This window comes from Dermacentor albipictus, chromosome 6 (assembly GCF_038994185.2).
Source record: "Dermacentor albipictus isolate Rhodes 1998 colony chromosome 6, USDA_Dalb.pri_finalv2, whole genome shotgun sequence".
NCBI lineage: Eukaryota > Metazoa > Arthropoda > Arachnida > Ixodida > Ixodidae > Dermacentor > Dermacentor albipictus.
Window position 1 is genome coordinate 92,232,625 of NC_091826.1, and position 22,898 is coordinate 92,255,522.

Here is a 22,898-nt window from a genome sequence, read left to right on the forward strand (position 1 = left end):
AAGTAGATGTATTCCCTTACGACTTCCAGTGTCTCGCTGCCTATTGTAAATTGCTGTTCGCTTCCGAGACTATTAAGCCTTACTTTAGTTTTCTGTAGATTAACTTTTAGACCCACTCTTCTGCTTTGCCTCTCCATGTCAGTGAGCATGAATTGCAATTGGGCCCCTGAGTTACTAACTAAGGCAATATCATCAGCGAATCACAAGTTACTAAGGTATTCTCCATTAACTTTTATCCCCAATTCTTCCCATACCAGGTCTCTGAATACCTCCTGTGAACACGCTGTGAATAGCATTAGAGATATCGTATCTCTCTGCCTGACGCCTTTTTTTATTGGGATTTTGTTGCTTTCTTTATGGAGGACTACGGGGGCTGTGGAGCCGCTGTAGATATGTTTCAGTATTTTTACATACGGCTCGTCTACACCCTGATTCCGTAATGCCTCCATGACTGCTGACGTTTCAACAGAATCAAACGCTTTCTCGTAATCAATGAAAGCTATATATAAGGGTTGGTTATATTCCGCACATTTCTCTATCACCTGATTGATAGTGTGAATATGATCTATTGTTGAGTAGCCTTTACGGAATCCTGCCTGGTCCTTTGCTTGACAGAAGTCCAAGGTGTTCCTGATTCTATTTGCGATTACCTTAGTAAATAGTTTGTAGGCAACGGACAGTAAGCTGATTGGTCTATAATTTTTCAAGTCCTTGGCGTCCTCTTTCTTATGGATTAGGATTATATTAGCGTTCTTCCAAGATTCCGGTACGCTCGAGGTCATGAGGCATTGCGTATACAGGGTGGCCAGTTTCTCTAGAACAATCTGTCCACCATCCTTCAACAAATCTGCTGTTACCTGATCCTCCCCAGCTGCCTTCCCCCTTTGCATATCTCCCAAGGCTTTCTTTACTTCTTCCGGCGTTACCTTTGGGATTTCGAATACCTCTAGACTATTTTCTCTTCTATTATCGTCGTGGGTGCCACTGGTACTGTATAAATCTCTATAGAACTCCTCAGCCACTTGGACTATCTCATCCATATTAATTATGATATTGCCGGCTTTGTCTCTTAATGCATACATCTGATTCTTGCCAATTCCTAGTTTCTTCTTCACTGTTTTTAGGCTTCCTCCGTTCCTGATAGCATGTTCAATTCTATCCATATTATACTTCCTTATATCAGCTGTCTTACGCTTGTTGATTAACTTCGAAAGTTCTGCCAGTTCTATTCTAGCTGTAGGGTTAGATGCTTTCATACATTGGCGTTTCTTGATCAGATCTTTCGTCTCCTGCGATAGTTTGCTGGTATCCTGCCTCCGACTTCCACTGCACACTCCTTAATGTGCTGCCTCCGTGCTTAATATGATGCCAATATGCTGCCTCCGTAATCTTGCGAGAGTAACGCGAATCCGCTTCCTCTGCCTGGTGTAGCTACCCGCGATGAGGGAATTTGTATATGCTGGCGCCCACCTCTGAACAGCTGTAATGAAGCCCTTATGGACAATAAACGAGCGAGTGTTGGGTGGTCTTTCTTTAAAGTATTAGAAACTAGGAAGATATCAGCGTTTGCCAGCGCAACTAAGGGAAACCATCCGTTAGACGAATTCGACACTAATCGCCGCGCGCCCGCGTACGCCGCTTACATGAGCGGTAGTCGAAGCGCCGGCGTGAACAAACCGTAGAAGTGAAACACAAGGCCGAGGGCGTCAGAAAAATATTTATTGCATCCCTGCAGGGTACTACCAAGGGTTAGAAAAAGAGTTGAAAAACTGGCACGTATTTGAAACATCCCGATAGTGGCATAAATAATGCCATCGACCATTTGAGATTTGCTAGCAGCGCCATATATTATTTCAGTGACTACCAAAGCTTTCACACAATAGTGAAACAAGTTTAATTAAAGTATGTGACGTACAGAAAACACATGACGCTAATTATCGGTTATTGCAGGTCGGGAACCGAGGCACGGTATGCTGAAAAAGAGCAGGTTCTGACAGAAATTTTATCTCTCGCAAAAGAATTTGGGTATATCATCAGAAGAACCACCTTCAAAAATGTAGTTCGAATGCAGCCCGACATACAACTAGCGACTCCAAATGACCGCAGAGCTGCGAATTTCGAGTGATTTGTTGCACCCCAAACAAGGAATACAGCAGCAGCAGCTCATTACGCCCAAGTGGAAAACGCAGAAGAGGCTGGTAATGCATGTTTTTCAATCAAATAATGAAGTGGAACGACAAGTGTGATGCTGTAATATGCTTGTATCTAATCGCATGTTGTAGCATTTTGTTAAGCAGCAGCATGTATCCTGCAAATTATCAGTTTGTATATAATAAACGTTTGTTTAGATACCGTATCCTGTATGATTTACCTTAACTGATTCAAAGGTTATGGAGTTATGACTACATGAACATTAAACCAATGTGAAATGTTAATCCTACTTTCGCTTTGCTTGCAGGCATGGAAGATTTTCAGCCCACGGAGGCGTCACAATTTCTGAATAGCATATACGATGACGATTATGTAGATGCGAGGCCTCCAAGTACACAACGGGTAATAATATACACCAACCCGAGCAGCCCACAAGGCGACGCCACCTCTCCACTACACCAAAACAGTCAGCCGCAAACTCGAGTCTTGAGCCTCCCAAATTGCACCGAGTCAGCTGGACCACAGTCCAATTCCTACACGAGCAGTTTGGCACAAGGAGGAAGGAGGAATACGGTTCCACCATCCAACGCCCAGCCCAGCAGTCTTATGCAAACCAGGAGCAGCACCCACCAAAGGAAAAGAGGCAGGCGACTCATAATTTTCTTCTCTGTGTGGAGCATTCCGCACTGAATATCTGTGCGGCCTTATGCAAATCAGTGTTTGCCTTTTTACCTCATAAGTTAATGCGTCATAGGTCACCTTAATGATGTTATTCAGAATATTTGAGACTGCAGCAAACAGTCATTTGGTCATGTGTACATAATTAGCCCATACACATTTTGAAATGTAGTCCCTGAGTGAACTTATAACTCACAATTCCGCTTTTCTGACTCCGTGCGGGATATTGGGCTCCACGATAATGTGCAGGTAAACTTTTAATGTCGAAGGGTGAAGGTTAAAGGGAACTTGATTACTTACGTTAAACCACTTTAGGGCGCCCTATACTTTTATGAGCTGTTCGAAGAGTCATATGTAAGAATTGTGTGCTTTCAATTACAGCTGCCAATCCTCCTGAAGCCAATTTTGCATTTTTGGAGCGAAGGCTGCGCCTTGAACAGTCAAGTAGAGGGAGAGATGCCGCACTAGAAGAGCGGCGCCTCGAGCTTGAAAAAAGGAAACTGTTACACGAGCACGCGAAACTACAGCAACATAATATAAACGTAATATATAAATTATGAACAATTGTAAACATACATATTATAAACAACAACATATAAGGAGGCTTCAAAGAGAAGAATGTGCTGCAGTACACAGAGAAGGCGAAGCAGAGAATATAGTGAATGTATTGCCCTGCATAAACTGGAGAAGCTTCTCATACAGCCCGCTTTCCCGAAATATTCCTGCAAAAGAGAACCAATTAGGAATGAACATAATGAGCCACAGAATGTTGCACCTTGCTGTTTCAAAGTGAAGGTTAGATTTAGGAGGAGTGCATTTGTTAGTAATGTGTTATTACTGAGGCACCGCTTTGATATGAAAGTCGAATTATTATTTATGAAGTCGCATGTCAAAAACAGTCATGCTTAAAATGTGCTTCGCAGAAACTGCACTCAATACACGTGGGTAATTATCTTTCTGGGCGATGATATCGCAAGTGTGTGAACGATGCGGCTGGGAACGAAGAAATGAGGGGCCTTTGATTTACCTGCATCCTGCCTGTGGCCTAAATATGTGCCGGGAAGGTCGCAGACGTTAATGTTGGCACACATAACCGGCCGATATTTGACGTTTGTGCCCGTAGAAGTACATTCGCTGGTTGTACGTTGGTCGGCAGATCAGTCGGGCAGTTCCATCAATGAAACACCAGCAATTAGTCAAAGGCGCACCTCGATCATGTACAGCCTGAAATTCAGAATGCAGATTATTGTTGCAGCAGTATTTATTGCAATATTTCTGTACTAAAAAGATTTCAACAACTAGGGCAAGAGGCGCGTCACACTTGCTTGTACTGGAAAATGCCTAACAAGAAAGTACGCACACTATAGGTGACTTTTCTATCTCGTATGGCATATGTGTCAGAGGAAACGAGGTAAAACGCCGTCTGTACACTTCCATTTTAACGGCATACTATCAAAAGTTTTCATAGTGAGTTAAACAAAAAACTAAGGCTAGAAACATTATTTTTGCAGATACCCTACGACTGCTACAGTCGCTAACCTAATCGAAATAACGTACGTGTTTTAACCTTAATGCAACAGCGTGTACGTAGTTGGGAAAACAGAGCGATGTTTGCGAGGTTGAGCCAACGATGATTTGTCAAGGACAGGAGGTGACGGAAGTTCGTCTCAGTGTAGGGAGAATGATAACCAGAGTCTCCCACCGAAGGCATAGGATGAAAGAAGACGACACGATAAAGTTCGTTAGAAGCCTCATAGTCAGCAGGGTAATCTACTCGCTGCCATACCACCCCATTATCAAGAGCGAAACGGAACAGGCAGAGACAACCCTGCGGAAGGCCTACAAGACGGCACTTCACCTACCAAGAAACACACCGAACGACAAGCTGCTACAGCTAGGGATTAGCAACACCTTCGCCGAACTGGCAGAAGCACAGCTTGGAACACAGTTTCACCGACTCGGAGACACGGCTACGGGAAGAGCGCTCCTGACAAGGTTAGGTCGCGACCCAAGGAGGCATCTCGATCGATCCGCCGATATACCCGACGAGATCCGTAAGACCCTGCAGGTCAATCCCATTCCGAAAAACATGGATCCAAATCTCCATGCGGCCAGAAGGCAGGCGCGGGCAGACTATGTGGAAAGGTATTTAGCCAAGCTAGAAAACACGGTTTTCACGGATGCAACATTGTATCCGTGGAATAGACACACAAATTACATTAAGGCAGCTTCGGTAGTGGTTGAGAGCGCAGTCAAGCTAATCACCTGCGCAACTACACGAAGCGGCAGGATAGTGGAAGCGGAGGAAGTCGCTGTTGCGCTGGCAGCGGCTGAGGGCTATCGAAAACACAAATAAATGGTCATTTTAACGGATTCAAAAGAGACATACAGGAACTACACAAAGGCTACAATCTGCAGGGCTGCCTTAGCTATCCTCCGCAAGGCAGAACACCTCAGACACACCGCAGCCAACAAACTAATCTGGATTCCGGCGCACACGGGGATAGAAGGAAATGAAAGGGCAGACAGCTTGGCTCGCGAGATCACGTACCGAGTCCAGCGGCCACACGCCCTGGGACAGCACTTCACCATGGAGATCAGCTATTTAGAGTTACTGAATTACCAGAGAGGCAATAGAATTAGATACTCCCCACGACACAGAGCCTTGACACAGCAAGAAGCAGCTAGTTGGCGGAGGCTGCAAATGGGAACCTTCTCTAACTTACATATACTAAGCAAGATGTATCCTACACAATTTAGGAACACTTGCCCGTGGTGCGGGGCAACCCCCACGCTTTACCATATAACCTGGGAGTGTAAACGTAACTGCACATTCCGCCAACACAAAACCCTGAGTGCGGAGCAGTGGGAGAGCCGGCTCATCAGCTGCGAGCTCGCCGCCCAAAGGGCAATCGTGCAGCACGCAAGCGAAGCAGCGTGGCTCAGTGGAGCCCTGGACTAGGGGCCCAACCCTTCTAAGAAGGTCAAGCGTCTGCAGCAATGAAGACGAAGACCGAACGATAAATCCTTAATGGACCAAATAGCTTTCTATCTCTCTCTCTCACTCTCTCTCTCAATGTGACAGAAGACAGAGGCGACTATGCTGGACATCACGGAGGTATGTCGTCCGAAAACGTCTTCTAAATCGCACCACCTATTAGGATATGCGAGTCGCCGGAGGGCAATCAGGAGGACTCCTTTACCGGATACTTGTACTCCCTGAATGCTCTCAATCGTATCGGGAATTAATAGAGCAGATGACGATTCATCAATATTTGCTTTCTCAAAGCGGAACAATCTCCGAAAGACATCGTCTTCAATACTTACGACGTCGAGCCATCCTTTGCGAGACGTATACTGCCACCGGCCAAGTAGTTGGTAAGTCGCTTCTGGCGACGGTAGAAAGAGGTCTTCGATACTAGCCCAACTCAAATCAGCGTACAGCAGAAGGTCGCAGAGCAAACTTGCTGTACGTCGACTGATTTAGTACGCCTCGGCGTTGGATGCGTAGAGGCAATTGCTACGGAAAACAGTACAAAAAGGTATGCATGGGCTTACCTATTGCACACTGCACCTGCGTTTCGCAGGTGGAATTGAAGTTGGTATTATTACTTGGTATTATTGTTCGAAGTTTGACAAAAATTTCTGCAGAAAGGTAAATATGGTATTTGCACTAGACAGGGGCAAATTTTCATTTCTTTTTCTTTACGAAAGCAGTGCTACTTGTGGCGATTGTCAAATACTCGACAATTGACGTTGCATCAATTGCAAGTGCGGAAAACATGCCCCAGTATGCGGTGCCGTGCACTCGGGCGTAGCAAAGAGAGAGAGAGAGCAAATGACAAATGTAAGGCAGGGGGGTTAGCCAACACTGAGCTTGGTTTGCTGCAATAAACTTGATAAAGGAAAAGAGCAAAGAACGATTAAATGTAGAGAACGTGCCTAGCAAATTTGCCAGGCAGGCCTATAAACCTGACATGCCGCCTCTATTCGAGCCGGCCGTCATGATTGCGCCCGGTTGGGATTCGTGTTATGCGGCTTATCAGAGTGCGTGCCGCGACGATTCCTCGCCACTTGTCTGTCGGAGACTGCTTATCGCTATCACAAACTGCCAGACGCACATGTCTCGCCGCCAGCAGGCACTGATAGGTTACACAGTGATAAAACAGCCCGTCAAATTGCTGCGACAGCTGTGCTTCCCTATCGTCGGCAGTGTGTTTGACAGCAGCAGTGGCAGATTCACAGTGAATTGGACGCAGCTGGGCGCATGATCTCGCACGTTCTGCCGTCTTTTTTTCATTTAAGCTGCGGTAAAAGATCTACAGCAAAAAAAAGAAAAACAGAATGAAAACCGGACATGTTCTAAGATGTGCTGTACAAACATATATGTGCAATATAGGACTTCAAATATAATGGACAGATGTAGGTAATTACTGAGCAATAATTGCTATAAGAAAACAGTATAAAGTGTAGGCTTCTTTAAAACGATTATTCGGAACGTACAGTTTATTTCATCAGCTTGCAAGGCCATGTCTAGAAAGAATTCGACACTGGGCTAGTTGGTACATATTTGTTGTGGTATCTTAGGTGCTTACGCACCAAGCAGAACAGAATAGCCAGAGGACGTAAATGGTGCTACTCGCAACAGGGCGAAAAATTTAAGACTCGGACAAGCCCGGACTGCCTTCTGTGTTGTGATTATGCAAACTTCGTACATGTCCGGTGGGGCTGCGCCTCTGCCGGTCCCCCTTTCACCCAAGAGGAAATGATGAAACTAATTACGGCCCAGGATCAGACCTCTCAAATCCTGGCAGTCCAGAGGGCTCGCGAGAGGACCATCAGGTGAAACCTGATGGTGTTCGAGTGGGCTTAGCCAGGTGACGTGGAGTTTGTTTACGTCTATAGGGGACCAAATAAAGTTGTCTCACTCACTCACTCACTCACTCACTCACTCACTCACTCACTCACTCACTCACTCACTCACTCACTCACTCACTCACTCACTCACTCACTCACTCACTCACTCACTCACTCACTCACTCACTCACTCACTCACTCGCTCGCTCGCTCGCTCGCTCGCTCGCTAACTCACTCACTCACTCACTCACTCACTCACTCACTCACTCACTCACTCACTCACTCACTCACTCACTCACTCACTCACTCACTCACTCACTCACTCACTCACTCACTCACTCACTCACTCACTCACTCACTCACTCACTCACTCACTCACTCACTCACTCACTCACTCACTCACTCACTCACTCAGAAGCTGGAGCAGAGCTTAAAGCACGTTGTTGAAGTTATGTTTTCGTACCAGAAAAAAACTTCGAAAGCATAGGGGCAGCTGCGAAAAAAAAATGCGGCTTCTTTCACTCACTACTCGTGCTTTAGATTTTGGAGTTTTACGCGCCACAATCACGATTTGATTATGAGGCATACCTTAGCAAGAGACTCTGGATTAACGTGAACCGCCTGAGGTTCATGAACGTGCACCCATTCCATGGTGGATGGTCGTGTTTGCATTTCTCCTTCATCGCGACGCGGCCACCTTGCAGGGATTTGATCCCGCGATCTCCTCCTTAGCAGCGCCACACTGTAGCCACCGGGTCCCCAACACGACGGGTCCTTCGCTCTTTAATAGGGCATTAAGAATACAAAAAACGATATAGATGTGTGGTGCATTATTCATGCTTTGTTTATTCGATCCCCCTTTCATGTGGCCGATGTTTGTGGGGCAGACGGGTGTAATATTAGTAAAATAAGGGAAAGGACGAAGAAAATGAAGTCATAAGCCAGTTGGCTGATTAATGCTTGAGAGCTGCAGCTACTTACCATTGCACAGAGGTAACTTGTTTCGGCAGAGTGCTAAGGCTACACGAGAAGTTATGTATTCATAGAAACATACCGTATATTCAGAAAGTCGAATAATTGCGCCAACTGTTCAGTTTCTCTCTCCACGAAATAGAGACATTCTGTAAAAGCAGTAATTAGCGAAGTTGTCTCCACCTGCTGTAATTTCTTGCCTGGATTTTCACACTCGACAACAGCAACAAGACCGCCAAGACATTTGCGTGTGGAGTCTAGAAACAGTAAATATTTCACAAACCTATCAGTGGTGTAACGCAGATGGTGGGAAATTAAAACATAAAATATTGCACATGTGGCATTAAAATATTTTCAGAGTGCTTCTACTGTTATATTTAAATTGATCTGAATACAAATATTTTAAAGGGTTGACTTGAATACTTATCTACTGCTCTATCTAAAAGTACAGGAAAGAGGAAACGCAGAAGTAATCTGTGAACCACAAACACTTCTTTATTTGCACGCGACGCTATTAGAAACGCAGTCGGAGTCAGGATCGGAGCTCGTTAATAATTAGAAAAATAAAATAATATTACAGTTCCTAGTTAAGCTTACAATCAAAACTAAAGTAGCCGAAAAATTTCAGCATGGTCATTTTTCCATCACAAGCAAGCTGTAATAAAGCGTGCAAAGCGACCTATTCGGTCAAATATGTGAGTTTGGGTAATTTCGACAGCAGGCCTGATAACTATAATAAAAGGTTTAAGATGCTATCTGAAGTGCAAGGAACCCATCTCAATCCCAGCCAACTGTTCGATATGCAATCTCCAGAATTTCCCAATTCATGCAGTACACTCGTCAGACATGCACTTACAGGATCGCAGGAAAGGCGTTTACAAGGTTTGTGCAGCCTTGGATATTCTCCCACTGATGTCTGCAAGCACTGGTGCTGACGTACGATGACCGTCTAATGCATGTGCCAGAGCGAGGAAGCTAGATAATTCCTTTAAAATGCTTCATGGGTTTAATAGGGTAAGCCAGGAGCATGTGCAAACAAATACACAATGCACGAAAGCGATGTCCAACACAGATGTTGCACTTGAAGGCGGCACAATGGTCGGGTCATTGCATTTTATGCCAGAAGTTCCTGCTGCGTCTAAGCATGATGATGGATTTCCAGCAGTGAGATTCTCCGTGGACGTTTGTGACGTCACAGACCCGCGCGGCAGCTCGCTTGTCATCGTTGTTGATCCGTTGAACAGGGAATGTACCGTGGTTGTATCACCGTGGTTCGTTGTCAGAGCGTGTTGACGTTCGAACATATCCGTAGAATTTTTAGTATTTCCTTCCAGCAGCGATGAAGATGTCGCCTGGAGGTCTCTCCACGATGAGCACAAAGTATCCACAGCTCCATCAGTTATCCTCTTGAGCGCTTTTCTCCCCTCGTCGAAATTCGGCGGGCAGTCTTTTGTCACTTCTTCGAGACACGCGCTGTAGTTGCGAACCGTCCTGCAAATTAAGTGGCCTTCATATAGCACGCACAATTTATTCAGTAGTAGTTAGATGCGTGTGTTAGTGCTCTCGTCATTAGCGCCTAATATTGCATAATGACGCTTTTTGAGAAATTGTAGCTTACCGAAAAATGCTGAAACTCCACAGGGGTTCTCTAAGTTCTCTAAGTAACTGAAGTGGGGGGAGGGTACGCTTACGCATGTAAGCGTACCCTCCCCCCACTTCAGTAGGCCCAGCCCCAAATTCGAAGTAGGCTCGCCACCAAATTTCAAGCTGGCCCAGCCCCAAATATTGTGTTGGCGTAATCTTGAAATTTCCCACTGGCACGCCCACGAATTTGAATTTGGCCCGCCCAAAAACTTCAGCTCGGTCACCCCTAAATTTCAAGTTTGCCCACCCCCATATTTCGTTTGGCCCATCCCTAAATTTTAGGTTAGTGCACCTCCCAAAGTTAAATGGGCCAGCACGCAAATTTCAATTTCGGCCACCCACAAATTTAAGATGGCCCACCCCCAAATATTAGGTTGGCCAACCCCGAAACTTCAGCTGGCCCACTCCTTAATTTCAAGTTGGTCCACCCCCAAATTTCAGTTAGGTCACCCCCAATGTGTCCCTATGTGTATACATAAATCTGGTCATATGGGTGTTCTCTCTGATCATTTTTTTTGTTTCAGTGGTTCCTTATGGCTTATAAAGCTACCAATCATCTACATTTACACCGTTATAGTGATGGAATTTCTTTGCAAATAAATTTTTGTGCAGATACATGGCATTAGAGATTTCGTGTGACAGATTTTGCTAAGGTACTCTCCAAAGAATGCGTACTCATTAAAAAATTAAATTATGAGGTTATACTTGCCGAAACCACTGTCTGATTATGAGGCACGCCGTGGTGAAGGCGTCCTGAAATTTTGGCCACCGAGGGCTCTTTAACACGCACGGGTGTTTTCACATTTCGCCGCCGCCGTGGCCCGGACTCAATGATGTGGCCTCGTGCTTAGCAGTCCGGCACAAAAGCCACTAAGCAACCGCGGTGAGTAATGCATAGGCATTAAAAATAGATTGATACTCATTGGCATAATGTAAGATTGGAGTGATGAAATTAATCCAGAAAGCCACTGCTTTTGTTGAATTTCCCACGCAGCTGGCAATAACGAACGTACTCACTTCAAACTGGTTATCAAGTAGATTGATTAGGGCTACAGAAGATTTTGAACTTCACAGAAGGCATAAGAGACAGCGTTTCAGGTCGAACGATTCTTTTGCATTGTAATGTTGCCAGATTTTTGGAACATTACGCAGCTCGCTGCAAAAAGAAGCAAGAAGCCTATTCACGGTTTTGTATCGATAAAGTCTACCGGCCTGTTATATTGCTTTTACTATATAAGCACATTTGGCTTGCAAGAAGTGACTGAAAGGATGACGTAAAATATTCGACAGCTAATTGTACAATCTTTACCATTTCTTGAGGGCAATTGCTTTCTTCAAGACATTTATTTAAATAGCATGCGCTGCTTTCATGGAGTCGTTGGCTCTGGGCAAAGTCATTAAACATTTGGACAATTGAAAACGCGCCGAGAAGTGTCACACAGCAATAATTTTTCCAAAGTATAAGAGAAGGGCAACCAGAACTTAGGTAGTGAAGTCAGGTGTAACACGGTATCATACAAAGTGTTAAGCAGCCATAGACAAATGACCTCCAAATCCACTCATATGCTACTTTTGCCAATGCGGATGCGACAAGTTCTTGTCCAAAGCTAAAGCGCCATAGCCTTGTAAATGGTCGAAAACTACAAGTACGTGGGAACGTTTTAGATGTTTACTGAACAGCTGCGGGCAAGGTGGAGGCCGTGCTTTCAGCTATAGTTCCTTTGGCTCAGTATATATATATATATATATATATATATATATATATATATATATATATATATATATATATGAGAGCCGGTTTGCCTACGCCAATCACGGACATTGGGCGAAAACACATTTAATTGGACCAATTTCGCCATTTTCTTGCACCAAGCTATGCATTGCTAGGACGTTGTTGGACCGGTTAAGTGCTTTGCAGTCGCAATGTCGTTGTTACACTGTTGTTTTCTAGTCAAACGTAAGACGGACGCCAACCAAATCACATAAAGAAAGACGTTTCGCCTGCTATGCGGGCGTCTTGTCCACAATGAAAACAAACGGAAGGAGGAGACGAGTACGCACCTGTGAACAGATGGCGCAAAAGCGGGCGTAAACGGAAGGAAGGCATGGCGCTCAACTGCTTTTATCGTTAGGTTTTCAGCGGTGACCGACAGGGAGGCACCTATCGGCGTTCCTTGAAGTTGCTTAAAGAAATGCACTCTTGGAAAACGAAATAAGAGTTGTCAAGGTAGAACTGCAAAAGCTTGTGCAGGTACATAACCGTGAAGAGTGAGGGTGATTGGCACACAAGTAAACAGGGATGTCACGTCGAACGACACCACCGCTTTTCACATGTGTTATGCCGCCCTCCAAGAAGACGCTTCGCTGTCCGAGAGGGCACCATTCGAGGTTGTGGACCCGCGTAAGCTTTTGCAGTTTTGCCTTGAAAATAACTATTTCTTTTTTTAAGGCTACTTCCACAAGCGGCTTCAAGAAATGACGATCGGTGCCTCCATGTCGGTCACTACTGCAAAACTGATGATCGAAGCAGCTGAACACCGGCCTCTAGCGACGTTCGTGCAGCATCCAAGAATATTTCGCACTTATGTGGACGACTACGTCTTCGGCATAAAGAAGGATGCCCTGGATGCTTTTTTGTCGGATGCACTTGCCACAAATATTACGGTTGAACTAGAGGAGGATTGTCGCTTGCCTTTTCTCGATGCTATTGTGCAACGTGAAGGGACATGGCTTCGTTTCAATGTGTTTCGAGAACCTATGCACACGGGACGATGCTTGAGCTTCATGTCAATTCATCCTGCTTGCCACAAACGTCCCGTCCCCGCATCGCTCATAGAACGTTCGCAACAAGCCTGTAGTCCTGGTAAGTACTTACAAAACAGAGTTGGAAGCCATTCGTCGTGAACTTTCCCATAACTACTATCCTGCTTCAATTTTAATACATCGCAAGGTTCCCCTATGCCTCGTCTCAAGTGCTTTCCCGCCACGCTTGTTCCTCGTAAACGTGCTGCGATAGCTTATATGCTCCCGGTACTGGCGAGGCCTTTGCCCGCGTATTTCGTTCTTTTGATTTACACGTTGCATGTGTGCCCGCAAAAAGAACAAAAAACTGAAAAACGTGCTTTCAAATGTGAAAGACAAGCTTCCGAAGGAAAAGTACCCAGGTTTTGTAATATTTTTTGTGTAGACTAGTCACGTCTAGATCGACGAGACGGGTAATGAAGGCGCATCGAGGAACGATGTTATGATGTCAGAAAACAAAAAGTTTCTTCTAACGCTCCTGCCGAGCATTCAGTAACGGAAGCACTGGGGCAGGGCGCATGTACTAGCCACTGAAAGTAGTCTAACCTCGCGGTTGCATTTCGAGTCATTACTGATCCAAGCTATTGATTCCACGCTGAAACGCAGTGACGGCAGGCTTCCTTTCGTTTATGCCCGCTGTTTGCGCCATCTATTCACATGTATGTGCATAATCATCTCCCCCTTTCTTAGCTTTCACTGCGAAAAAGGCCACCATATGGGAGCTGTTCCAGCTACCACATGGAGGAAAAAAGAAAGAAAAACAAGGCGTTCCGTCTTCTTTTTCTTTTCTTTTTCCCATGTTTTTTGGCCCGTCCGTTTCCCTTTTGACCATGGCTAATCACGACCAGACGAGTTTCCGTCGAACTCTTTGCTACACAAACTGTTGGTTTATTGCACGCTTAAACGTTCGCACGTTTCAACTCTATGAATTATATGCTTCGTTGCTGCAGTAGCAAGCGCTTGGCCACATATGCACCTCTCTCGGTCGACTCCCGCTGCCTGTGTCACCGAGCTAGTGTATGTTCACGGGGCTTGGCGCGGCGAATCTGCTCAATTTTCGACGACGATCCCGTTTAGCTTTTCATGTTTATTTCACACATGTTTATTTCATTTCTGCGCACGTGGTCGTTGTTGCGCAGAAGGCGAGGTTCGGTGTAGGAGTGACCAAGCGGCGTCACACGCGTGCACGTTTTATAGGGAGCGTGGTGTATTTCCATGACGTCAGGTGCGGCGAATCGCGTGACGTCATGGAAATTTACAATTTCATGCAACGCACGTAGTTGCACGAAATGTTAAATTGTTGATGTGATTTCGACTTGGAAACAGTCAGCGCAAACGCCCCAGCACTCGTCTACGGGAAACGGCTCGTCTGACTGGCGTGTTTTCTCATCGTTACCAATGGCCTCGATGAAACTAATCGTATTTTCACTCGAGAGCAACATAAATGTTCGGACATTGATTGTGCTGACGAATGTAGCCGCTTTATTGTGAACTGCAGACCGACCGCAAGGGCTGTTTGCCCCGGATATCATGGCCAGGATATCAAGGCCTATACCATCTCCAAGCGATCGCAAGCTCACCTGGCTTGCTCGTTCGCTTCCACCGGCATCGAACAAATTAGATGCATTGCAATTTAAGCGCGACATAATTGTGCACACGTTGTACTGAACAAAGTAGGTGCTTCGTTACGAGCTGCCGGTGGTCTTGCCGAAAGCGCCCCCGGTCTCGAATTGGACGGCCCAGATAGCTAGGACTGCAGGCTTCTATAGCCATCGGCGGTTGTCAACGGAACCAACAGACGGGGCCTTGCTTAAACGGGACTACGCTGTTCGCATCGACATGCTTATGTTAAATAAATAAATTATGTGTTTACGTGCCAAAACCACTTTCTGATTATGAGGCACGGCGCAATGGAGGACTCCGGAAATTTCGACCACCTGGGGTTCTTTAACTCGCGCCTAATCTGAGTACACGGGTGTTTTTCGCATTTCGCCCCCATCAATGTTTATATTAGCACCGTATGTTTAAAACGAAATTCCACTTTCTCTGCGAAGTCATTCTGAGGGTCCATTCAGGTGCATCGGGTCTGGGCGCAGCTACGCGCCACTCGCTCATTGGTATCATGTGTCTCGAATAGACGCATGCGGCAAGTCGCACATGACGCGTCGTTCGACCGATCGCACGCAAGGTTGCGCCATGTGTCTCGCGCTTTTTGCGGCTTGGCGAAAGTTCTCGTTTCCGAAATATAGGCTCGATACCTTTGGGTACGTAAGTCCTCGTGTCTTAAAATTACAAACGACCATCAACCAAGACATACACGCGAGCCTCACCAAAAGAATTTATGTAGAATCTCCCGAGGAAGTTATGCTAATGATGCGTAAGCATTTCGTGGAAATGGCGCGGGGTTGAGTGCGCACACTCAACACTGCTGGTCATTCTAGCATTGGTCAGCAGCTACGGTTGTCTTGACACCATTTCGGTAAAAGCGACAGCGCTGCGGCAACACGAACTGCTGCGGAAGGCGGTGCAACCTGAACTGATGCGGCACGCAAATGTACTGCAGGTGGTGGCGCCGGGTGCGCTGATGATTCTGATCCGCAGTCCCGAACGCCCCACAGTTCCGGCTTACTAAAGGTGTGCCTAATAACACATGCCTGATTGCACACGTCACGTAGTCGCATAGATGCGCTGGTGCCACTGCTCGCGTGTTCATCGTTGTCTTTCACAGCTGGCTCCGATGCCGCTTATCATACCAGCGTTCCCATACTGCCCCTCGTGCTCGTGCGACTGCTCGCGCGTTTGAAATCGTCGTCGTCTTCTTCCACAGCTGGCTGGCTTTATCTTGAAAACAATTGTCTTACGCGAAAGAGGGACGGACACTGTTTTCTCGTTGGATAACGATAGAAATGCTTAAGCATTAAAAAGAAAAGGGAACTTACTGGCAATGTAAGAACAGAGAATTGGTGCTGAATAAGGTGTCGGTGTCCTTGTCGCATCGTTTTCTGCGTGGCCGATCGAGGCAATCCCACAGACTGCGGAGACCTGCGAATTTACATATTGCAACCGCATTACTTAATAGTATGCACAACAAAGTTTACATAGGTAATGCGCTGTGACGTCACCCGGTCTCCCCTCCGACAGTCAGACCACTAACGTATCTCCGTATTTTTAATGAAATTACACACTTTTGGGCTTTCTAACGCACGTTCCGGTGACTGTGTGTGAACATCTTAAAGGGGTAGCGCAAGACGACTAAGACAGAAGGCAGGAAACACACAGGAGAACTCTGAACTCAAAACTAACTTCATTAGTAGGCATACAAAAACTTAAGTACTACAACCTAAACCCACGTGCTCTCCCATCGATGACATCATTATCAGGGCTCAGGCAGACAGCAAAAGCCTGTAATGTAATGCTACACTATGAAGTTGTTTAAAAATGCAAATTCCCTTTCATGCAAATTTAATGAAGGATTTCTTACACAATACGATCCTTCTTTTTTTCTCATATGGTTCAGGACCCCTTTAAATCTTCAAATACCGACGCGTTGGTAGCGAGGGGTGCAGCAGGATCACTGGGCATGTTGACTGGGACTGAGGTGAAGGCGTCCAAGTATCACTGATATTTTATTTTGCAGTACATTTTTAGTGTCCCCAATTTTAGGGCAAACGCTCCACAGGGTCAGCGTGTTTGCACAATAATATTTGTGCAGGGAACGAGCTGCAGGGTGGCTAAATCATTATAAAGAAAATGCCCATTTTTGTTCTGGCTCATCAAGATTTCAAAAATACATCACTCTCGCCTTTCTTTTTCTGCTTAGCAGTGTTTCGAACTAATCTTCATTTGCACGCAAGCTAAATTGCCTGCAGCTTCGTCGAGCTCCATTGATATCAAGGGCACTCATGCTGCTTGAACTAAATAAAACCCGTGGTGCCATAAAAAAGTTTGAAGACCCGTGCGATGATCGAAAGATAGCAAAATGCGCAATAACCACCCCATACAGACTGTGCAGTGACGTATGGATATTGCAGCGAGCATAATGCCGGTTACCTTTGACCTAGTGAAAATGAAGCCGTTACCAAAGTACGTGTATGCAAGCAAGCACTCGTTGCGTTAGCGTCATTTGCGGCTCTGAAACCTTGCAATTTCAATATTGACGTATTAGAAAAGGATCATTGGGTAGCATTTATAGAAAAACACAGTGCACACTACTTTTTATTCATGAGTTGTGATCCTTGGAGTAAGAAGATGACGTCCTAATTAAGGAAAGTATGCTTGCCTATAGCGTGGAAAAAATAGCCTTACCGTCAAAAGAAACTTGAGTGCAGACAGCGTTGTGAAAACCACGGTAGATGTTTTCTAGATTTGTGAAATTTTCTCTCTGCTCCTTTGGGCAGTCATTTACAAGTGACTTGCAACGGGACACACTGGGGAAACGTCTGGAAAAGTTTTTGAATAAATAGCGGAAATTCAGATCGCACTTAGTATTGATATTTCAATAATTGCAAATAGATAGAGTCATCGTTTAAAAAAAAAGCAACGCTGGCAAAAAAAGAAGTTGCCCTCGTATTTTAGTCTCCGTACAAATCAAATGTTTTTTGTGTAATTCTTCTCACAATATCTTCAACAATGCAAGTAGAATTCTACAGTGGCACGATATAGATAAAATGTCAACCAACAGTGGACACAATCATTAGCGCAGCTGAATGATAACTTATGGTGGCTTGTTTCTTCTCTTTCGTGTACATAACCGGCAGAAAAATTATTCATCTCAGCACGAGCTGACAGCATACGATCAAAACGACTCGAAACGAAAGAAGTCGTACCTTCTGAGAGTGAGCATGGTAGAAATTGAGTTACAGAGATGCTTTCGATGCGTATTATACACCTACAACTCAGAATTAGAGCAAAATAATGCCCTTGGCACCAAACAAGGCAAACGTAGATGCATGAAAGTGCGTGATGTCGGTTAGCTTCCAGTAAAACTTTTCTTTGCACAGGCTTTCATCGAATGTAAGAAAAGAAAGTGTCACCCATCGTGCAACATCATGAAGCTACTGAAACAGCTCATACAGTTTCTCAGAAAGAAAACTTTACATATAAAGAAAAAGTTATGGTCTACAGATCCAACATGGAACCAACGCCTTTCTGTGTCGTTCAATCGACCAGCTGAGCGATCCGCAAAGTAGCGGATTGTAGAGCTAGGTCGGATTATTCCACCGATCAAAGGACAGGGGCAAAGAAATATCACGAATCGGTTGTGTAGAAATCCACCAGGATGAGAAATTGTAATGAAAGAAAAAAAAAATACCGTTCACCCGAAAATAGCATCCAATTTTGTCATAACTAATGTGCCACATTTCATCAAGTGTCTGTCGTATCACATATGACTGAAGCCTACTCAAGAAGCGGCTGTAAATTGCCTTCAGCGTCAGCAAACACTCACACGATTCGAGAGCGAAAAGCTAGGTATTCTTTTACATGGCTCACTGGTACGAAACGCGTCACAGGGGCTTCTGTGAGCAAAAGACTGCATCTCAATAAAAGGGAGCTTGCTTTGAAAATATTCACATTTACATAGCTTTGTTGAAATGCCTGCTGCAGCGCCAATTCATACGCAATTCTTAAAGCTCCCTACCAGATAACATGATATTATTGCAACTACTGAACAATGTAATACAGTGAACTGTCACTTGAGTGAACTTCAAGGGACCGAAGGAAATAGTTCACTTAACTGAAAGTTCACTAAACTGAAAATTCACTAGACCAACATAAGACATGACATACAGAGTCAAAAGTTTGAAGTGCAATTCATGGAGCAAATGACATGGGATCCATAGTGTTAGAAATGTGTGAAATGAAATTTGTACATATCAACAAGTACAAGGTTCATCACAGTTATAATGCTGCCTTTGTGTGCACACGTGGAACCGGCGAGACTGGAAAGAAAGAAAAGACTACCATGCCACGACTAGCCGGTCAGAAAAAAAAAGCGCACACACCACGTGGTTTTTGGTGTGATAGATCGCCGCTTTGCTCTGGCGGCGCTGTAAGCGCTGCGATGTTATTTTGTTCATGGCGTCCGAGATTACATGTCTGCTCGTTTTGTGCGGGCGATTTCGGAGGCGATGCCTTGTTGCCGTTCGTTATCCGCGCCACCGCTTTGCACCAGGGGCGCTGTAGCGCCAGTGACGTTACATTGCCGCTGGAGCGGCGGTTTGATGAGGGCAGGCATCGGTTGCGCCTGTAGTTCAGTGCAGTGCAAGCCTTGGTCCTCTGAGCGAGTTCATTAAACTGAAATATTGACTGTTCCGAAATTCGTTTAAGTGAGACATTTTTGCATAGATTCTATAAGAAAACTGCCGGGGATTTTTAAAAAGTTCGTTATTCTGTAATATTCAATAAACCGACGTTCGTACAACTGAGAGTTTACTGTATGTTGGCATTGCACACCCTAAATTAAGTACGTTTTATTGTACTTTTCTAAATTCCTTTGAGGTATTCAACTTACATTTCATAGCCAGCAAAAGAAGAACGAGATCAGAAGTCACGTAGCAAATGAGAATGACACACAGTTACCCATGATCAACGCATGCTAAAAAAATGATCTTCATTTGGGCCTAAGAGTGAACACGAAAAAGAAAAGAAAAACAATAAGATAAATGTTCCACGATACAGATACAAAGAGGCACTTCATAGTTTTGTTGTTCTTCGCGCGCTGATAGGCTGCAGCCTATTAGAAAGAAATTTATACCTACACTTCTTGAATATATAATTAGCATACTAATAACTGTACACATAGCATTCAGGACTCTCACTTTTTGCAGATTGTTTGCATACTGGCATCGAGCTCAATTTCTCCAAATGGCGGTTTCACCAAGTCGCGCAGAAGGCTCATAGCGATGGCTCCATAGCAGGCTTCGATGGAATGTGGCCGGCAGACTTGGCAAACAGCTTCACAAGGAAGAAACGAAATAAATAAAAAAATACATTAAAGAAGGTTGTGGGGTACGAATGTTTGCTTGTATAGGGCAGCATAAATTTATGCACAAGACGAAAAGCCAACAAGATGCCTGGCTGCCTGTCACAACATGTGACTGTCAGCCAAGTGTAGTTAGCGCTGCCCCTTCTTTGTCTTGTCCGTAATGTTAGGTTTTACGCTACGGGCAATTATGAAACCACTAGCTCAACAAAACTGTTCTTGGTTCGAAGCGTATAAGCCGTGCCTTGGCTTCACTCCATGCACACCGTTCACTCCATGCACACCGGAGGAAGAATGCCCGCCAATTGGACTTCGTTTATTTTCATATTATGGTATACTGAAAAAAACTGTCACTTAGAAAATTTATATGTTGTGCTATTTGCTATTGAGTTGATTCCTGCAATATTTGGCCACCTAAAATTTCAAATATGACGTTCACACTACCAAAATAGCACAGTGGGTTAGGAGGAACGCGCGTTAGTGGAAGACTCTGCATTGACTGCGACCACCCAGGGCATCCTTTAACGCGCAGCTGAAACAAGAGCGTTTCTTTTCTAGGCGATCATAGCAAGAACCAACCTACTGTATAAGAAGTAATCAAACCCGCGACCTCATGCTCAGCAACATAACGCCAGAGCCACTCATTCCGGCGTGCTTGGTCACTGATTGGGCTGCTCGTTTAGTACCTTAAAAATAAAACAGCGTGATTAGCTCTTTCTCCACGCCAGCCCGAAACGCTCCAAGCCATTTCGAAGATATGCCTTTTCATGAATTGCAGTGAGACATGGCCCTTTCGTCGCACTTTATTTAAAAGCACGCAGGCATATATAGTGTCAATATTTGGCGAAAATGCCACAGTCTTACTACTCATGCCGCCTATGGTCCATCTTAACTTAAACACCTGATAGTTGTTCTGGCTCTTCAGCTTGTCTATTGGAGCGTATTGAAACAGACCGCTCCGTAAGTGCTAAATATACTGCTTAAGCGATTTTTTTCTTCGAAGCAGAGCTGCTCTTTATTCAAGCGTGTAAGTCAGGAAGAATTAGTCTGAAGAACATTAAAAAAGATTACCATTGACTCTGCATGCGCTAAGCATTATGTTTAGTGGGGGCACCACACTTGATCAGTTATGCAGTAAGGCATCATGTGAACGATAATATGACAAATCTATGTAAAATTATCCCTATTGGGTTCATAGAGGTAGAAAAAAAGATGACGCCGCGATAAGATCGGCAGTTCTGTTGGTGGGCTAGCCTAGCAGAAGCTATGGCCACTCGGCCTACACTTTATTCAAGCATTATTTTCGATGCTTGCCATCGCTTTACCTTGTCACATTGCTGTCAGAAGCAGCGCGATCATTCTTGAGGCTGTGCTTGTGTATTGCTTGCATTATCTGTATAGATGTGTGCGTGTGTGTGAAATGTGCCCGCTCTTATCCTTCACGTTTGTCCTAGTGTGTGAGGCATATGTGTTCTTTTCAGAAACCTAGACCTTCTTAATTTTGTTTATGTGGCCTTGCCTAGGTCGTGTTTTCATTATTTGCCCATCTTGACGCGGGCCGCCTATAATGCTCTCCCAGTTGCACACTTCTAGAAGAAACACGCACGCTTTATTGAAAGTCTTGACTTGCGAAACACACTCGTATATTTTACGTTCTGCGGAGTACGCGCAATGTAACGTATGAGTGCGGCCTTACTGAATACGAGTACGTTAGATTACGGTCACTATATATGTGCGCATATATACATATATATATATATATATATATATATATATATATATATATATATATATATATATATATATATATATATATATATATATATATGCGCATGCCTCTTAATTTGTTACTTTTGTGGGCTATATGATGATGACTGCTATCAAATATAGCCTTCAGAAGTTGGACGAACGCGTGATTTCCTAGAAAGCTTACCTAAAAAAATATTTAACCTTCGGGGGTCTATCGTACCAAAAAGTCGATTTGATATGAAGAATGTCGTAGTGGAGGGGGTGGGGGGGGGTCTATGGCATCAACTTTGGTCGCCTGGGGTTTTTGCACGTGCATGCATTGCATGCTACACGAGCTTTTTTGCATTCTGTCCCCATCGGCATGCGGCTGCGGGAGTCTTGACTGATTCGGCGACTTCAAATTCAGCATCGCAACGCCATTAGCGACTGGGCCACAGCGGCAGATCAATGTTTATTTAGAGCATTTTAATGTTAGCGAACTTTTGTATTTGCTCACAAGCGTCAGTAGCCGTCAGGATGTTTGGTCACTTTTGATGTAAAGTCTAAGTGGCCTTTTTACAATAACTCACTAATGTCGGCTGGGTGATCTACATTGTGAAAGTTTGTACAGTAAAAGTAAAGTTGGAAAAAGCGCAGTGTTTAATGAGTATATTCAAGTGAAGCAATTTCCGCGTACGTGAGGAACTCAAACCGTAGTGAAGACTGAGCCTAATATACCAGAATATCGCTTTTCGGGGAAAACATGCTTGCATATTGGTGCGAACATTACTATTCTTCTGTGGGAAAACGTAAAATTGCAAAGGCGTTCTTATTACGTCCATTATAGTATTCTAGAGCATCAAAAGTGTCAAGCAAATAGTGCCAAAAAGCGTGTCAATTCGAATCTGCCGTAGGTCTTTCATTTCGCGGTTATAATTGATGCAAAAACAGTACTCACCACTCTTGAAGAAGGCCAAGATGAAAATGTAAATCACTGTGTTCGACATCGAAGTCGTGTTAAGAAATGCAGGAACACAGTTGAGAAAAGAAAAACGGCAGGAGATATCCGCGCCGCATAACTGAC

The 22,898-nt window shown here is 44.6% G+C and overlaps 1 protein-coding gene across 1 annotated transcript; it reads right to left on the bottom strand.

Moving 5' to 3' along the window:
* Nucleotides 1-9,128: 9,128 nt before the first annotated feature.
* On the bottom strand, nt 9,129-22,898 carry LOC135897667 (uncharacterized). Its single transcript, XM_065426360.2, has 5 exons — nt 22,773-22,898; nt 19,923-20,058; nt 17,410-17,543; nt 16,044-16,146; nt 9,129-10,149 (listed from the first exon to the last, which is right to left on the bottom strand). The coding sequence occupies exons 1-5, from the start codon at nt 22,819-22,821 to the stop codon at nt 9,657-9,659; spliced, it is 915 nt and encodes a 304-aa protein (XP_065282432.2). The 5' UTR covers nt 22,822-22,898; the 3' UTR covers nt 9,129-9,656.

Excerpts from the sequence above, each read along its gene's own strand:
- LOC135897667 (XM_065426360.2), bottom strand. The coding sequence starts at position 22,821 with ATGTCGAACACAGTGATTTACATTTTCATCTTGGCCTTCTTCAAGAGT. Across the intron at positions 16,147-17,409 it reads CACTCAAGTTTCTTTTGACG|GTCTCCGCAGTCTGTGGGAT; the intron begins GTAAGGCTATTT and ends GTAAATTCGCAG. Across the intron at positions 10,150-16,043 it reads TCTCTGTTCTTACATTGCCA|GACGGTTCGCAACTACAGCG; the intron begins GTAAGTTCCCTT and ends CTTAATTTGCAG.